We start from the raw sequence: 16,914 nt of genomic DNA on the forward strand, positions 1-16,914 counted from the left end.
TCTGTCCCCACACATTCTCAGGAAGAAGAATCTCCATGGATCACTGGGAAGGTCACCTTTAATTGCAAAACAAAGTTTCTTTCTTTTAGGTGGCCCCAAATGAGCCTAGGACCAAGTTTCCCACAGCTTACCTTGGAGCAGCTGAGGGGGGTTCCTGGTGTCTGGTGAGGAAGTGACCAGTTGATCTTTCCCCTGCGTCTCTGCATACTCTGCCAGGGGTCTGAGGAGACCCAGAACTCCAGTACATTGCAAGTAATTGCCACCGAGGTGCAGCTCACTGGGGAAGGGGCAAAATACACTGTTCATTTGATATTTTTTCCACTCTGTCAAATTTAAATTTGAGGTCTTCACCTCATAAAATGATAGACCTAGTTACAAAATAATACATAAATAATCATAATAAATAATAATAGACCATGTCATAAAAAATAGACCTAGTAACCACACCAGCCGGCCAAAACATGCATTTAGCACAACACCCTTGATTCTCAAACATAACTAAAGGATCTTTCTATTATAATTAAGAAAAGAAAAACAAAATAACTAGAGGAGGAAAAGATGATATGAAAAACATAATAAAAAAAATCTAAGGAACTCATGGGTTAGCAGGCTCTGTAAGTAAGTGTTTATATAACTCAAGATGCAACAGTGCCAAGATGTGATGGGGAGGGTGGGGAGCAGGGGACCCTCTCACCGAATGGCACTGTGGCATACGATGGAGCCCAGCCTCGGTCCATTCTGTGGCCCCAGACCACAGTAGCGCAGACTGAGTCTTTGAAGCCTTTGGTTGTTCTCCAGGCCTGAGAAAATACTCTCAATTTCTTCATGTGTAAATCTAAAATGAAATGATAGGGACTTTAAAATTTATGTTACCCATTGGAATACTAATGTTAAGTACTCCCAAGGCAGTGAGCGACACTTTTGCTGGTCCTCAGTTTAGGTTTCCAGGGCTAGGGCTGGCTGTGGGGGTGGGCTGGGATGATTGAGGGGGGCAGCCTGCATGTGGAGGAAAGGGGACCCGGAGTCTGCCTCCTGGGCAAAGAGAGCAGGGGACCGTTTGAAGTACCCATTCAAGGGAGCAGATGGAGAGCAAGTTGTGAATCCTGACGATGAGAGAGCTGGCCCAGTTGGCAGTCTAGGAAGACCCAGTGGTACCAGGACTCCGTAAGGAGAATCCTCTTAAGCCATGTCCACAGCAGGTTCAGGAAAGCTAAACCTCTCAGCCCTCCTTGGCCCTGAGGTCCTCTTGCCTTAATCTGCACAATCCCTAGAGTTTCAAAGTGAAATCACACCCATCATCTCATTCATGCCAGCAACAGCCTCTGCGGGTAGGTAGGGATTAGGTCAAGAAACTGAGGCCCAGCAACATGTTTGGGGAATTTGCAAAGTCAAAGCTTGAACTTTAAAAAAAGGTGAGAACTTCCCCAGTGGCACAGGGCTTCCCAGGTGGCTCAGATGGTTAAGAATCTGCCTGCAACACAGGAGACCTGGGTTGGATTCCTGGGCTGGGAAGATTCCCCGGAGGAGAGCATGGCAACCCACTCCAGTATTCTTGCCTGGAGAATCCCATGGATAGAGCAGCCTGGCAGGCTACAGTCCATGAGGTCACAAAGGTCAGTCAGACACAACTGAACAACTAAACTCATACATACTCCCTGGTGGCACAGTGGATAAGAATCCACCTGCCAGACACGGGTTCGATCTCTGGTCCAGAAAGATCCCACATACCACAGAACAACTAAGCCTGTGTACCACAAGTAGTGAAGCCCACACGCCCAGAGCCCAGGCTCTGCAACAAGAGAAGCCACCGTGATGAGAAGCCTGTGCCCATCAAGGAAGAGTAGCCCCTGCTCGCCACAACCAGAGAGAGCCCTCACAAAAGAAACGAAGACCCAGCACAGCCAAAAATAAAAATAAATAGAAATTTTAAAAAATGAAGTGAGCGGTATTGACAGAAATAACTTTAAAATTTATAAATTTATTCAACAAGTAGTTATTGAGGACCACAGTGGCTGACGGGACACAGCCGTGTATGATAAAGAGGGGCGTCCTGCCTGCTGGACTTCATAGTCTATCAGGGAAGACGCCGAGGACAGAGCTCCAGTCCCCAGGGGGCAGGGACCTGCACTCTGTCCATGTTGAGGTCTCGGTGCAGACGCCCAGCTACCCAACCCTGACAGCTCTAGGTGTCTTAGCAGCAACAGTATTTCCACTGACCATTAAAACAAGCTGTTTCTTAAAAGTGGGAATTCCTTCTTTCTTCCCCACAGTGCAGGTCTCTGGGTTCAGCACAGCAACTGGAGTCTAGAGGGTCTCCTAGCAGTGGGGTTGGTTCTACTTGGTCCATTTTGGGAACTCTGTGGCTGCTCCCGTATCACTGCGTGGTGTCCCGAGGACCCTGTCCTTCTGCTGCCCTGAATTAGGAGACCCTAAAGCTCCTGGTGGTGAAGTGGTAAGGAATCTGCCTACAGTGCAGAGACATAAGAGATGCAGGTTCGATCCCTGGGTCAGGAAGGTCCCCTGGAGGAGGGCATGGTAGCCCACTCCAGTATTTTTGCCTGGAGAATCCCATGGACAGAGAAGCCTTGCCAGGCTACAGTCTGTAGGTTTGCACAGAGTCAGACGTGACTGACGTGACAGCACAAGGCTCCTCCCAGCATTTCAGAAACGCAGAGAATCTCCACAGGATACTGACTTTCCCCAGCCTTTGCTGATGGACTTGTTCTCTGTCACCACCAGGGCCCCAATAAGATCCCAGTCCTTTAAATGGGGTCTTTGTATCACTGAGGTACCACTTCTCAGGCATGACTTCGCAGCCCACTGGCCTTTTGAGTACAAGGCTCCACCTGGCTCCATGGCAGGAGTCACAGAATCATAGACTTGGGAAGTGGAGGAGATCAGCTCATAGATCAGAGAGGCGGCATGACTGGCCAGAGATCACATAAGCAGTTTGAAATGTTTTATGGATTGTAAATTAAGACTCCAGCAATCTAGTACCATCGATCAAAGGTGGACTCTGAATCAGACACCTGAATCCACATCTAGCCTCCCCAAGAACCGAATGGCCTTGAACAAGCCAATTAATCCCCCTGAGTTTTTCCTTACCTATAGTCAAGGGTTAGAAATGGTACGTATCAAAAAAAAAAAAAGAAATGGTACGTATCTACCATTATACATCATACATCTCTATGTAATGGTATATATTGATACATATCTACTGTTGGGAGAAAAAAATGAGGAAATCCATGTACTGTGCTTGGCACATAGTAATAACCATTAGCAGGTATTGTCATTATGAGTATTATTGAACTTGACCTCCCCTGACCACTCGGAGCCCAGCCCTCTGAAGGACTTGCTCTGCTCTTGTCTGGCACCACACCTTTCCTCCCACCTTCTCTCCTAGTGAACACTGACCATCTCTGTGGAATTGCAGTTTCCCTTATCCAAACTACTGCTAAAATGTATATCAACAACTTTTGTGATACTCAGACTTTCTGCCTTGTGCTTTACATAATCAAGAGCATGTCTCCTCCCTCTATACACTAAGGACTCGCTTGGACAGGGGCAGTGCCTTAAGTACACTATATCTTCCTTAGCAACAAGCATTATGCCTTGTACAAACTAGCCTTCGACAAACATTTGTTGAAAGAATAAATGAATGACTAGAGACTCTTTTTGAGAACCCTAACATTTACTAGGAACATGAACTCTAAGGAAGTTTTAAGGTGTCCTTTGCAGCAATGACTTGATTAGACACAAGGAACTGGGACATTTCCCTCCCCTGCCTTAGCCTCCCCCAGCTGCCAGCAGGGGCGGGGGTAGGCGTGGGGAACCTTGGAGGAACTCTGCATTCCAGCCTTACTTGCAGTAGTCGAGGACAAGAACATGCAGACTGCTGAGATGCAAAGCCTGCCCAAGTCTCCCCAGAGACCATGGATCCATCTTGCAGTCAATGAGTTCCAGGGTGGTAAACGGGCAGGGGGTGTGCCCCTTCGATTCTAGAAGCAAAGCCTGAGAATGCAAGGTTAAAAGTGCAGACACAATGAAAACAAACATGATCTGTGTTTGTTTTTTTTATATTCGAGTTTATTCTTCATTTAACTTTTAAATACTACTATGGTTGAATATGATCTGTGTTTTTAGAAATTACTTCAAAGTCACTTATGTTAATTATTCAACATTTTGGCCTCAAAGATAACTTTCTAGTTCCTCAAAGAGAAAGTGGCATGAAAACAAAATAATTTCCCTTTAAAATGAAGACTCACTAGAAATTCCCTGGCTGTCCGGTGGTTAGGACTACATGCGTTCACTGCCAAGGGCCAGGTTTTGATCCCTGATTGGGGGACTAAGATCCCACAAACTGCTTGGCATGGCAAAATAAGTAAATAAATAAAATTTTAAAATAAAAGATAAAATGAAGACTCATTGAAGAAATGTACAGGAAACATCAAGCTTTATGATGAAAGAAAATATACGGTAGCACAATATAAGCACACGTCTAAGGCAAGGTCATTTCTTGCTGTAATGAAGGATCCCAATGATAGTGAAATTCCAACCTGACAGAAAAGAGTATTTAAAGCTAAAAAACATGAAAGCTGCCTTTTTAGCAATTAGAATCACCACAACCCGAGGATTCCCTCAGTTCAAAATTTAAGCCTGAAAGTGACTTTGGTAGGGTTTGGAGGATGTAGGGTTTCGTGAGGTAATGACATGTGGGTCAGAGACAGGATTCCAAATTACAGCTTGGCTGAGAATAAAAAAGCCCTTGCAATCTTAACTACAGAGCTGGTGCCTGAGGCTTCTTTAATGAGAGAAAGTCTAGTTTGAGTGCTGGATCAGATTTCTCCAGCTGTATTTCTGACAGAGGAGGCCATGTGGCACATCCCTGCTGATGTTAACATTGGTCTGTGCAAAATAAACTCTGGACCAAGTCCTAAAGATCTCAACCAGTGGTTTGCAGGGTCACCCGCCCTGCTGTGGGCAAGACCACGGCTGTCTGATAGAATTTCTCAGCAGCCTTCAGATTACAGAGAAAGTGAAAAAGTAAAAGTGTTAGTTGCTCAGCTGTGTTCGACTCTTTGCGACCCCATGGACTATAGCCCACCAGGCTCCTCTGTCCATGGGATTCTCTAGGCAAGAATACTAGAATGGGTAGCCATTCTCTTCTCCAGGGGATCTTCCCCACTCAGGGATCAAACTCAGGAATCTCCTGCATTGTAGGCAGATCCTTTACCGCCTGAGCCACCAGGGAAGCCTGTAGATTACCAAGAGGGCTACATTTTAAGGAACTGCTAAGAGTCACTTTTAACATGCATGAATAGCATTCTCTTTCCAATCTGAATGGACTGAGCCTCTGAATAAAAAAACTAAAAATTCTGTTTATATAATTAAAATATCTTTTTAAAAGTTCATTTTAAAATTCTAGTCAAAAGCATATAAAATTTACCATTTTAGTAACTTTTAAGTGTACAACTCCATGGCTTTAAGTGTATTCAGACTGTTGTGCAAGCCCCATCACCATTCATCTCCTGAATGTTGTCCATCTGTCAAAACCGAAACTCTGTACCCATTCAACAGAAGTTCCCACTGTCCCCAGCCCCCAGCCCCTTGCAACTGCCAATTCTACTGTCTGCTCTATGAATCTGACTACTCTAGGTACCTAATATAAGTGACATGATACACTATCCTTTTGTATCTGACTTATTTCACTCACTTCAAGGTTCATCCATGTTGTAGTATGTGTCAGAATTTCCTTCCTGTTTAAGGCTGAATAAGATTCCACTGTATGTATATACCATATTTTGTTTACCCATTGGTCTGTCAGTGGATACTCGGCTTGCTTCCATCTTTGGCTACTGTGAATAATGCTGCTATGAACATGAATGTATAAACATCTCTTTGAGACCCTTCTTTCAATTCTCTTGGGTATGTACTCAGAAGTGGAATTGCTGGATGGATATAGTAGTTCTATTTTTAATTTTTGGAGGAGCCGCCATACTATTTTCCATAGTGGCACCATTTTACATTTCCACAATAGTGCACAAGGGTTCCAATTTCTATATATCCTCATCAACATTTTATTTTCTGCTTTTTTAAACAGTAACCATCCTAGTTGACACGGGGTGGTATCTCATGGTGGTTTTGATTTGCATTTCTCTAACGATTGATGGTGTTGAAAATCTTTTCAAGTGCGTCTTGGTCTTTTGTATATCTTCTTCGGAGAATATTTAAGTCCTTTGACCATTTTAAAATTAGGTTGCTTATTTTTTGTTGTTGAGTTATATGAGTTCTTTATATATTCTGCATATTAACCCCTTATCAGATATATGCTTTGCAATTATTTTCTCCCTTTTCACTCGGTTGATTGTGTCCTTAGAAGCACAGAAGTTTTTTCATTTTTATGAGGTCCAATTCACCTAGTGAGTGTGTGTGTGTGTTGCTTGTGCTTTTAGCTTATGTCTAAGAAATCATTGCCAAATCTAACATTATGAAGCTTTTCCTCTATGCATTTTTCTAAGAGTTTTAAACATATCTTTTTAAAATGTGTTGATTGACAGGTAGATTAGGGAGGAATACCCAAAGGTCAATGAATGAGAGGAAAATGACTCAGAGAGGTATGCAGGGCACTGAAGCCAGCTTTCCCTTTGACAGCATCGTTAAAGCAATAGATTTGAGCTTTGATTTTAATGGATCATACAGTCCAGGGGACAAGGTGAGCAGTCCAGCAGGAAATCCTGAATAGAGGTGTGGCTCAAAGCATAAAGTGGATGGTAGTGCTATGTCCTTAGAGTAACTAGAACTAGAAATAAACCCAACTCTTCCCTTCCCAAAGGATCCCAGGGAAAAATGGCCCATCTCAAACTGAGTATATGGGAAAAAATACATCCCCTGAGAACTCACAAAACTAGCCTTAGCACAGATTTGCAACTTGAATTAACATCATCAGAATGGTTCAAAGAAACCTTGAAAGTGAAAGTGTTAGTCACTCAGTAATGTCTGACTGTTTCCATCCCATGGACTGTAACCTCCCAGGCTTCTCTGAAAATGGAATTCTCCAGGTAAGAATACTGGAGTGGGTCATCATTCTTTCCTCCAGGGGATCTTCCCAACCCAGAGACTGAACCCAGGTCTCCTGCATCACAGGCAGATTCTTTGCCATCTGAGCCACCAGGGAAGCCCCAAAGAAACCTTAGATCAAGAACTTAATGTCTGGACTTCCCTGGCAGTACAGTGGTTAAGACTGCATTTTCACTGCAGGGGACACAAGTTCCATCCTTGGTTGGGAAACTAAGATCCCAAATGCCATGTGATACAGCCAAAAAAAGAAAGAAAAAAAAAAAAACCAAAGGGGGGGAAAAAAAAAAGAATTGAACAGCTCTGAGTGTGTGGCAGAAAAAAACTGTAAATCTTCTCTGGAGACAGCTATCTGCAAATCAGAGCTCAAGGAATTGCCATAACTATTTTTGTCCCCACAAAATATGAATTTATAGTTAAAAAAAAAAAAAGAAATCACATAAACATACAAAGAAATGTCCTCATAAGTAAGAACCAGTAGAAGCAAGAGTCAGAAATGTCAGACTCCAAAATAATTCAGATTATTGAAATTATTAGACACAGATTATAAGTTTAAACATTCAGAGAAATAAGGGACTTTCAAAAAGCCTAGAAACTGGAAATATTAGTGCTTTTTGTGTCCTGTTTGAGTTTTTCTCTACCCCAGAATCACGATTCTGGAGTTGTTCTATACTATCTTCTAGAAACCTTATTGTTTTGCCTTAAATGATATATAATCCATCTGGAATTGATTCTGGGGTATGATGTGAAGTAGAAGTCAAGGTTCTTTATCTCCCATATTGTATAATTTAGCTTATCTTTTTGTCCTCAGTGAAAGGATTTACCTGAATTATCTAATTAGCCCTTGCCAGAAGTAAAGTCCTATATATAACATGACTCACTATAAAGGAAGCTCAATATAAAAATAATAATATTTAATCTATAAGTGTGTATTCAGCAAAACCATCATTCAAGAATAAAGGCTATGTGTTATACAATAGCAGTCAAAATTAATAAACATGGAGAAATCTTGACAACATAATGTGAGTAAAAGAGGAAGTCATAAAATCACACACAAAGTGCAATTCACGTAGGTAAGTAAAAACATACATGCATATGTAATAAAAGCATAAAAACATGCATGGGGTTGATACATGTCAACTCTAGGCTAGTGGTACCTCCGGGAAGTAGATGGGCAAGAAGAAGAAAGATAGCACTTTAGCTCTTGTATTTGTAAATATCTTCAATGTCCATTCCTTAAAAAGTATATTACGCGACGGTGAGTACATAGATGTCAGTTCTATTATTTTTTACACTTTTATATGTCTGAAATATTTCACTAAAAATACTTGAAAAAAAGAGTACTTTGGAGCATATCAGTCAACAACCAAATAAACTATAGCTGGAACACATGATATAATATGCTTATGCTCAAGTTTAAGGTTAAATGGAAAGCTATTGTTAAAATGCATGACTCACAAGTCCGGCGATCTCTGGGTTGCTCAGCTGAAAGCCCCAGAGGCAGATCTCTCTCCCCAGCATGTAACACTCATCTCGAACAGTCATGAGCAAAGGTTCCAAGGAAATTGGCAGGATGCCTGGCGGGGAGTCATCAGGTCTTACCAGTACAAACTAGAATGTTAAAAAAAAAACTACAGGTGGGCATCATAAACGGAGGTTCATGTATCCAAATATGTAGAGAAAGAATATCATCATTAGACAACATTAGAAGGACATTACTTATTAACTTTGGATCAAGTGTGCATTGGAGTGATACTTCAGCACAAACTTAGGTAGTTCCTGCCTAAGGTTCATGAAAAGTCCCACAAGGCAGAGATTTTTCCAGCAGGTCACTGCCCATAACTGGGTCAGGAAATCAATTTAGTGGGTTGTTACCAGCTTTTTCTTTATTTCTTTAATGAAACAGAAAATAAGGGAAATTATCTGAGTATATACTATGCAGTAAGGAATAACTGTCTCATGACACTTCTGTCTTAGTGATGTTCAAAATCAAAATGGAGACCCAACCGAAGCAACCCACCCAACATAAACAGCTTTGGGGGTCATACTGATTCCAGTACTTAAATACTGGGTCATAATGTTAATTATATTTCTGATGGTGATTGTAATTAAAAACATTTGGAAAATACTGTTGACATGGTTATAAATTTGAATAAGATTTATGATTAACCCTATGATTAAGTAGTGCAGCCTAATTATAAAACTACAACAGGAAAAAATGAATTAGGCCAATGCAGGAGACACAGGAGACTTGGGTTCGATCCCTGGGTCAGGAAGGTCCCCCAGAGGAGGGCATGGTAACCCATTCCAGTATTCCTGCCTGGAGAATCCCATGGACAGAGGAGCCTGGTGGGCTACATACAGTCCATGAAATTGCAGAGTCGGACACGACCGAAGCGACTGAGCATGCGCAAGAGCGCAGGTCGGGAAGAGGAGCGTAGAAGTGGAGAGTGAAAGCCCGGCGGAGCACAGGGGGGTGGGCAGCTGCCCTGAGAATGGGAGTCAAGAAAGAGAGAGAGATTTAGACAGGAACTCTGGGAGGGTCTCTCTGTGGAGGGTGCAATGGAATCACCCTCCCAACCCCAGAAACATTCAGGAAAAATATGGGTGGAATGGATTTGTGTCAGAGTCTTGAGTAATGGTATTTAAAGTACCCATCTCTATCTAATTATTTTGTTTAATTTGTTGTCTTGCTTAGCACTCAGCATTTTATGAAATCAGCAGGTATGTGGTTATTAAAACACAGACTGTCTTTCTGGGCTGGTGATAGAGAAGTTGTGAAGCTGGACGGTCCGTCTTTGGGTGCCAGGCTCCCCCTTCTGGTCTCTAAGGCTCCCCTTCCTGAGCTGACCGCTTATGCTGGCCTCTCTTCCTCCGCCCTGACATTCAACCACTAGATTTAATCTCAGGAAAGATATGACATCAGGTGTGTTTTTCCTGAAATCTAAATGATATGCTTTCTTACTCCAAGTGAGATGGGAGGGGTGTGGGTATTTGCAGGTCTGGCCTGATGGCTTGGATGCATCAGATGTCAAGACAAGGAGACATTCTTTTGGAGGGTCGGGAGTGCCAGGGAGAGAGGTTCTCCAATGATGACAAAAGGGATGCTTTTGAGTTGGACTCTCCAGACATAGAGTGGGAGGAGCGGCAGGCTGGCCATTCCAGAGGTGAAGCGGGGGTGAGAACAGGCAGAGATGCTCGAAGGATGAAGGACTGGGATGGGCAGACTGGGAGAGAGGGGTGGGAAGGTAGGAGGAGTGTTGAGCAGACCTCGGTGCCAGAGTCAGGCTCTGGACAGCATGCAGGCAGGAAGAGCGGGCAACCCCACCAATTCTGGGCTTGAAGGGATTGAGGACCCATGTTCCTTGGTTCCTTGAGAGGAAACACTCACCTTCCTGAGAATCCGTTCATGGTTGATGCTGGCTTTCAAGTCCCTTTTGATGGCTGGACACACAGACGTCTGAGTCTGTACACAATGCTTCTCGTATGTTTTCAGGAACTTTTGAAGAGTGGAAACAATGGGCAGGGGTGCTCCTTTAGTTTTTCGTTTTCCTTGCTTTTCTCTTGGCATCGTTTCATAGTGTCAGATTCCACTTGGATTCTGAAAACTGTAACTTGCCCCGAAAGCCAACACACAGATATCTTTTTAAGGAGGAGATCACACTTTCCCCACTAAAAACGAGCAAATATTGCTGCACACCTTCTCTGAAAATCATAAAGTACTTCACTAATCTTAAAACGAGAGTGGAGAATCAGAGCAGAAAATTTCAATTTGCAAGGACTCTACTCATGGAACTGGATTCTTTCTTTTAGATTGTTTAAAATGGGGGAAATTCATGGAATTCAGTTATAAAGAAACACAATTAACATTAATAGTGGGCTCTAAATACTTCCAAGTTCATATTGATTTAAAAGTGGCATAATTTTCTTTTAGACATAATTCCTGCAAGGCAGTAATTATAGTGGTTAAGAATGTGGGCTTTGAAAGGTAGCAGACTTGGATTTTAGTCTTGTCTCCACTCCTTGATCTACTGTGTGGCCTTAGAGAAATTATAAACTCTTCAAGCCTCCATTTCCCTATCTGTAAAATGGATTATGGTTGTCATAAAGGTTAAATGAGATGAGTTTATAAAGCACCTGGCATGTAGTGATAAGGAAACTTTTTTATTATTATTGATGTTATTATTATTACTGATGTATTTTTATTCTGCTGGCTGCAAGAATCAGTTCTAATTTTTGTCAGTGGGATTGCTGGATCAATCGGAAGTTTTAGTTTTTTAAGGAACCTCTATGCTGTTCTCCATAGTGGCTGCACTAATTTACATTCCCACCAACAGTGCAGGAGGGTTCCCTTTTCTCCACACCTTCTCTATCATTTATTAATTTGTAGCGCAAATTTTTGTTTTATATATTTTGGCACTATGGTATTAATACTAGGTACTTACAAGTTTAGAACTGATAAATTTTCCTAGGAGATGTATGCTTTTGACATTACTTAGCATCCCTTTTTGTCTCTAGAAATGCTTCATGTCTCAGAGTCACAGATCCCAAAATGTACTGAGATGCGTGGAGGCACCACACACTTACAGGGCTGCTGCTGAGTCGCTTCAGTCGTGTCCAACTCTGTGCGACCCCATGGACGGCAGCCTACCAGGCTCCTCCATCCCTGGGATTCTCCAGGCGAGAATACTGGAGTGGGTTGCCATTTCCTTCTCCAACAGGGCACTTGGGGATATTTTAACTTTTCAAGGGAAAGCTAGCATCATCGTTAGATGCCATATGAACTACTGAGGGTAGTTCACATTTTCAGTTTAGGTCACACTTGCATTAGTATCCTATTGCTGGAAATGAGCCCATCACAAGTGAAAAACTTTCTAAAAAGGGAGAGTAAACCCAGTAGCATGTAGAGACACAGGTACTGGGGTGAGGGAAAATCAAATTCTTAATAGCTCTGGTTGGGGCTTTATCTAATCCAAGTAAGCCATCACTGGGATTACCAAGTGTCTCAGGACTTTAAGTGCTAACACCAGGAAAATACCGGGCAAAGCAAAATGGCTCTTCACCCTACCACTCACCAACCGACCCGTGGCCAGCACCCAGTTGTAGCTCCACCATTCTGTTCATGGTTCTGCTCCAGCAGCTCCTGCAGAGCAACCAGACTTGGCAGCTACCCCAAATCTATTTTTCATCTTGGGGCTGGTCTAACTTCTTTTACATGGAACAAAAATGAGGCCTAGGAAGGGAGAGAAGGGATTTGCTCTGGCTGAAAACAGAACTGAGCGTACCGATTCCCAAGGCCATTAGAAAAATTTATTGGCATATAGTTGCTTTAGAGTGTTGTGTTAGTTTCTACTGTACAGCAAAGTGAGTCAGAGAATCACTTTCAATCACCTATCTATCTATCTATATATATTCCCCTCTTTTTTGGATTTCCTTCCCATACAGGTTACCACCAAGCACTGAGTAGAGTTCCCTGTGCTATGCAGTGGGTTCTCGTTAAGTTTTCGCTCAGTCACGTCTGACTCTTTGTGACCCCATGGACTGTAGCCTACCAGGCTCCTCTGTCCCTGGGGTTTTCCAGGCAAGAGTACTGGAGTAGGTTGCCATTTCCTTCTCCAGGTATTTTATACATAGTAGTGTATATATGGGGCTTCCCTGGTGGCTCAGAGGATAAAGCATCTGCCTGCAATGCGGGAGACCCGGGTTCGATCCCTGGGTTGGGAAGATCCCCTGGAGAAGGAAATGGCAACCCACTCCAGTATTCTTGCCTGGAGAATCCCATGGCCAGAGGAGCATGGCAGGCTACAGTCCACGCGGTCGCAAAGAGTTGGACACGACTGAGCGACTTCACTTCCGTTCTTTCTTTCTTAGTGTACGTATGTCAGGCTCCCCCAGTGATTCAGCAGTAAAGTATCTGCCTGTAATGCAAGAGCTGCAGGAGACTGGGGTTCGATCCCTGGGTTGGGAAACTCCCCTGGAGGAGGGCATGGCTACCCATACCAGTATTCTTGCCTGGAGAATCCCATGGACAGAGGAGCCTGGCAGGGTATAGTCCATGGGGTCACAAGAGTCAGACATGACTGAGTGACTTAGCATGCACGCAGTGTATTTATGTCAACCCCAATCTCCCAATTCACCCCACCTCCCTTTTCCCCCTTGGTGTCTACACATTTGTTCTCTACTTCTGGGTCTGTATTTTGGTTTTGTAAATAAGAATGTTTACAACAATTTTTTCTAATTCCCCATGCATAAATACATGGTATTTGTTTTTCTCTTTCTGACTTACTTCACTCTGGATGACAGTCTCTAGGTCCATCCATGCTAAGACCATTTTTGGAAAGCGTCTCTAGTGCTGCTTATCATCAAGCAATTGGCAAACACTGCATAGCACCATGGGAGACTGTGTGGGTGGGGAGAGGGTGGCCCAGGTTTTGGGTCAAGCAGAGCAGGTTTGAATCCTGTTTCTGTCCATTATTAGCAGGGTGATCATGGGTAATCAACTTCACTTCCTTGAACCTGATTTTCTTCATCTATAAACATGGTGGGAATATTTACTCTTTGACATTTGTGAGGATTATATGAGATAACAAATGTAAAGGTTTTTTTCATCAGTAAGATGGAGATGATGGTGACAAAGAAGTGTTATAAGGAATGAGTTAGTACATGATAAATGCTGAGAACAGAACCTGACACATAGTAAATGCTAAGGAGGGAACCTGAGGCATACTGAGTTTATGTGATTTGCCTAAGGGCAGACACTGGTAAATTGTGTAGTTGGGATTCAAATTTAGACCATCTAGATCCACAGCCCCAGTTTGTAACCACTCTAAGGTACCATTTGTTAGAAACTGTTATGAATTGAATGTTTGCACCTCCCCTCCCCCACAAATTCAAATGCTGAATCCCCAGTGGGATGATATGGGTCCTTTGGAAGGTAATTACGGTTAGACAAGGTCATGAGGGTGGGGCCCTAATGATGGGATTAAGAAGAGACACCAGAGCTTACTTCCACCCTCAAGCTGTTGAATGGGCCATCACCTACAAACCAACGGGGGCTGCCCTGGTGGCTGAGATGGTTAAGAATCTGCCTGCAGTGCAGAAGACCTGGGTTTGATCCCTCAGTTGGGAAGATCCCCTGGAGAAGGGAATGGCTATTCACTCCAGTATTCTTGCCTGGAGAATTCCATGGACAGAGGAGCCTTGTGACCATGGGGTCACAAAGAGTCAGACACAATTGAGCGACTAATACTTTCTTTCCCTTACAAGCCAAGAGAAAAGGCTTCAAAATGAAATCTATCGTACTAGTATTTTCATCTTGGATTTCCCAGCCTCTAGAACTGTGAAAAACAGATTTCTGTTGTCGGTATTCTATTATGGCAGCCCAAGCTGACTAAGATGGTACTATCCAATATTGTTTGTTCAGTCGCCAAGTCATGTCTGACTCTTTGTGACCCCATGGACTGCAGCATGCCAGGCTTGCCTGGCCCTTACCATTTCCAGAGTTTGCCCAAGTTCATGTCCATTTAATCAATGATGCCATCCAACCATCTCATCCTCTGTCACCCTCTTCTTCTTCTGTCTTCAATCTTTCTCAGCATCAGGGTCTTTTCTAATGAGTCCACTCTTTGCATCAGGTGGCCAAAGTACTAGAGCTTCAGCTTTAGCATTAGTCTTTCCAATAAGTATTCAGAATTGATTTCCTTCAAGATTGACTGGTTTGATCTGCTTGGTGTCCATGGGACTCTGAAAAGTCTTCTCCAGCACCACAGTTTGAAAGCATCAATTCTTCAGCATTCAGCCTTCTTTATGGTCCAGCTCTCACATCTGTACATGACTAGCCTTGACTATTTGGATTTTGTCGGTAAAGTAATGTCTGCTTTTTAACACACTGTCTAGGTTTGTCATAGCTTTCCTGCCAAGAAGCAATCATCTTCTAATTTCATGGCTGTGGTCACCATCTGCAGTGATTTCAGAGCCTAAGACGAGGAAATCTGTCACTGCTTCCACCTTTTCCCCTTCTATTTGTCATGAAGTGATGAGACTGGGTGCCATGATCTTAGTTTTTTTAATATCAAGTTTTAAGCTGATTTTTTTCACCCTACTCTTTCACCCTCATCAAGAGGCTCCTTAGTTTCTCTTCTGCTATTAGAGTGGCTTCATCTCATACCTGAGGTTGTTTTTATTTCTCTAGGCAATCTTGATTCAAGCTTGTAACTAGGGGAGGGAACGGCAAACCACTCCAGTATACTTACCATGAGAACCCCACTATACAGTATTACTGTTCACAGTATCAAGTATTTCTCATAAGCCTCTTCTGGGTATATACACATATATTCTATAAATATTCTACTTAGATCCTCTTAAATCTTGAGTTTTTCACTTACTATTTTAGCATGAGCATTTCCTTCTGTCATTTCTATAAGTGTGTGGCCCAGGTTAGCAACTATCTAGGTAACTGGCTGGTAAGTTAATATTCATTGGAGGTTTCGGGAGTGACCCCCACGGATGCTAGATTTTCTCATCTTGTCTGGTTGTGATTTTCCTGGAAATGGAAGGTGGGAATGAGGGGTGAGCGGGTGAGAGGAGGGGCCTGAGGGTCCTGCCATCTGGAGAAGCGGTGAGGGGAGAAGTGTCCCTGCCCTGAGTTCTGAGTGCCCTGCCCGCCCACCTCCAACAGCGGCTGGCTCCCAGAGGGCAACTACATGGGAGGCCTGGAGGGGCTGCCTTTTGCTGCCTTCTTCAAAACCCCTGATGCACACAACAGTTTCGAAAGATTCCGGAAAGAATTCCCACTACCCACCGATGCTGGAAATCCCTACCCTGGGGATGTCTGGGCGGGGAGGCCTGTGTCCCTGGGACCGGGGAGGCGCAGGCCAAGCACGACCTCCACCGAGCCCAGGTCTCAGCGTGTCTGGAGCACCTCATCATAGTTCGGAGTGCCGGAGCAACCTCGCCCTCACCCCGCACGCTCCCGGCCCCTGGCCCGCGCCCCGCACTCACTCATGCACCCGGTCCCTGCCTCCCTCCACCGCCGCCGGGTGGCTTCCCGCGTCCGGTGTGCACCAGGGAGACGGCTGCGCGGCAGCGGCTAGGGGCGCGGCCGGGGGAGGTCGGTGACCCGCGGGGGCCAGAGCGCCGGGAGGAGAGGAGGAACAGCGGGAAGAAGGAAGGAGGAGCAGCAGGAAATGGCGTTCCAGGGTTCGCTGGGGCTCTGCCCGGGACCGGGAGAATTCCAGGTGCCCTTGCTGCGGATCTGGGTCCTCGCAGCTGATGGCGCTGCGAGGGACGAGGTCTAGGAGGGGACAGAGTTGGGGACCCGCGTCCCTGGTTATCGGTGGGGCATTGGGGGACGAGGAGCAGAGGTCTCCAAAGGGTGGATGCCTCGGCCTATTTCCCGCCCACGCGATGTCAGCTGTGGACCGCACCCAAGCCCGTAACTGGGTTCTTCAAAGAAACCGAGTTATAAATGGTGGTTACAGCCCACAGCAATAAGCAGAAACCAAGGTGAGAGGACTCGCCTGCGCACTAGCGAGGTTTCCTTTGCGACTTTTTGTCTCCCCACTCCCAAGAGGAAGGGGGCACCAGGATAAAGTGGGCCGCTCAGGGGCTGGGCCTGGGAGGTTTCCTGGGGAAAATGGAGGACAGAGGTGCAAAGCAGTTGGAGCTTTGGGAAGAAGTGGTTGGGGGAGGAAAAGGGATTTTTTTTTTTTTAAGATTTTTTTTCTTTTTGGTCATGCTATATGACTTGCGGTATCTTCCCCTACCAGGGATTGAACCCATGCTCTCTGCACTAGAAGCATGGAATCCTAACCACTGGACTGCCAGGAAAGTCCCTGAAAA

At 44.3% G+C, this 16,914-nt stretch overlaps 1 protein-coding gene across 7 annotated transcripts in view; it reads right to left on the reverse strand.

The window, feature by feature from the left end:
• Positions 1-16,390, reverse strand: part of LOC122445252 — a 54,936-nt gene extending 38,546 nt beyond the window's left edge. For 4 of the 7 annotated variants that reach the window (XM_043474230.1, XM_043474231.1, XM_043474227.1 and 1 more), the window contains exons 1-5: positions 10,466-12,412; positions 8,533-8,685; positions 3,863-4,011; positions 695-835; positions 132-277 (exon numbers count right to left, since the gene is read on the reverse strand). In XM_043474230.1, the coding sequence (XP_043330165.1) occupies positions 132-277; positions 695-835; positions 3,863-4,011; positions 8,533-8,685; positions 10,466-10,645 (769 nt within the window). In that variant the 5' untranslated portion in view covers positions 10,646-12,412. Of the gene's footprint in view, positions 1-131; positions 278-694; positions 836-3,862; positions 4,012-8,532; positions 8,686-10,465; positions 12,413-16,074 lie in introns of those variants that run through there. The other 3 variants (XM_043474229.1, XM_043474228.1, XM_043474234.1) reach the window with 3 other exon arrangements.
• Between the last annotated feature and the right edge of the window lie 524 nt (positions 16,391-16,914).

Source organism: Cervus canadensis, chromosome 7 (genome assembly GCF_019320065.1).
Source record: "Cervus canadensis isolate Bull #8, Minnesota chromosome 7, ASM1932006v1, whole genome shotgun sequence".
Classification (NCBI taxonomy): domain Eukaryota; kingdom Metazoa; phylum Chordata; class Mammalia; order Artiodactyla; family Cervidae; genus Cervus; species Cervus canadensis.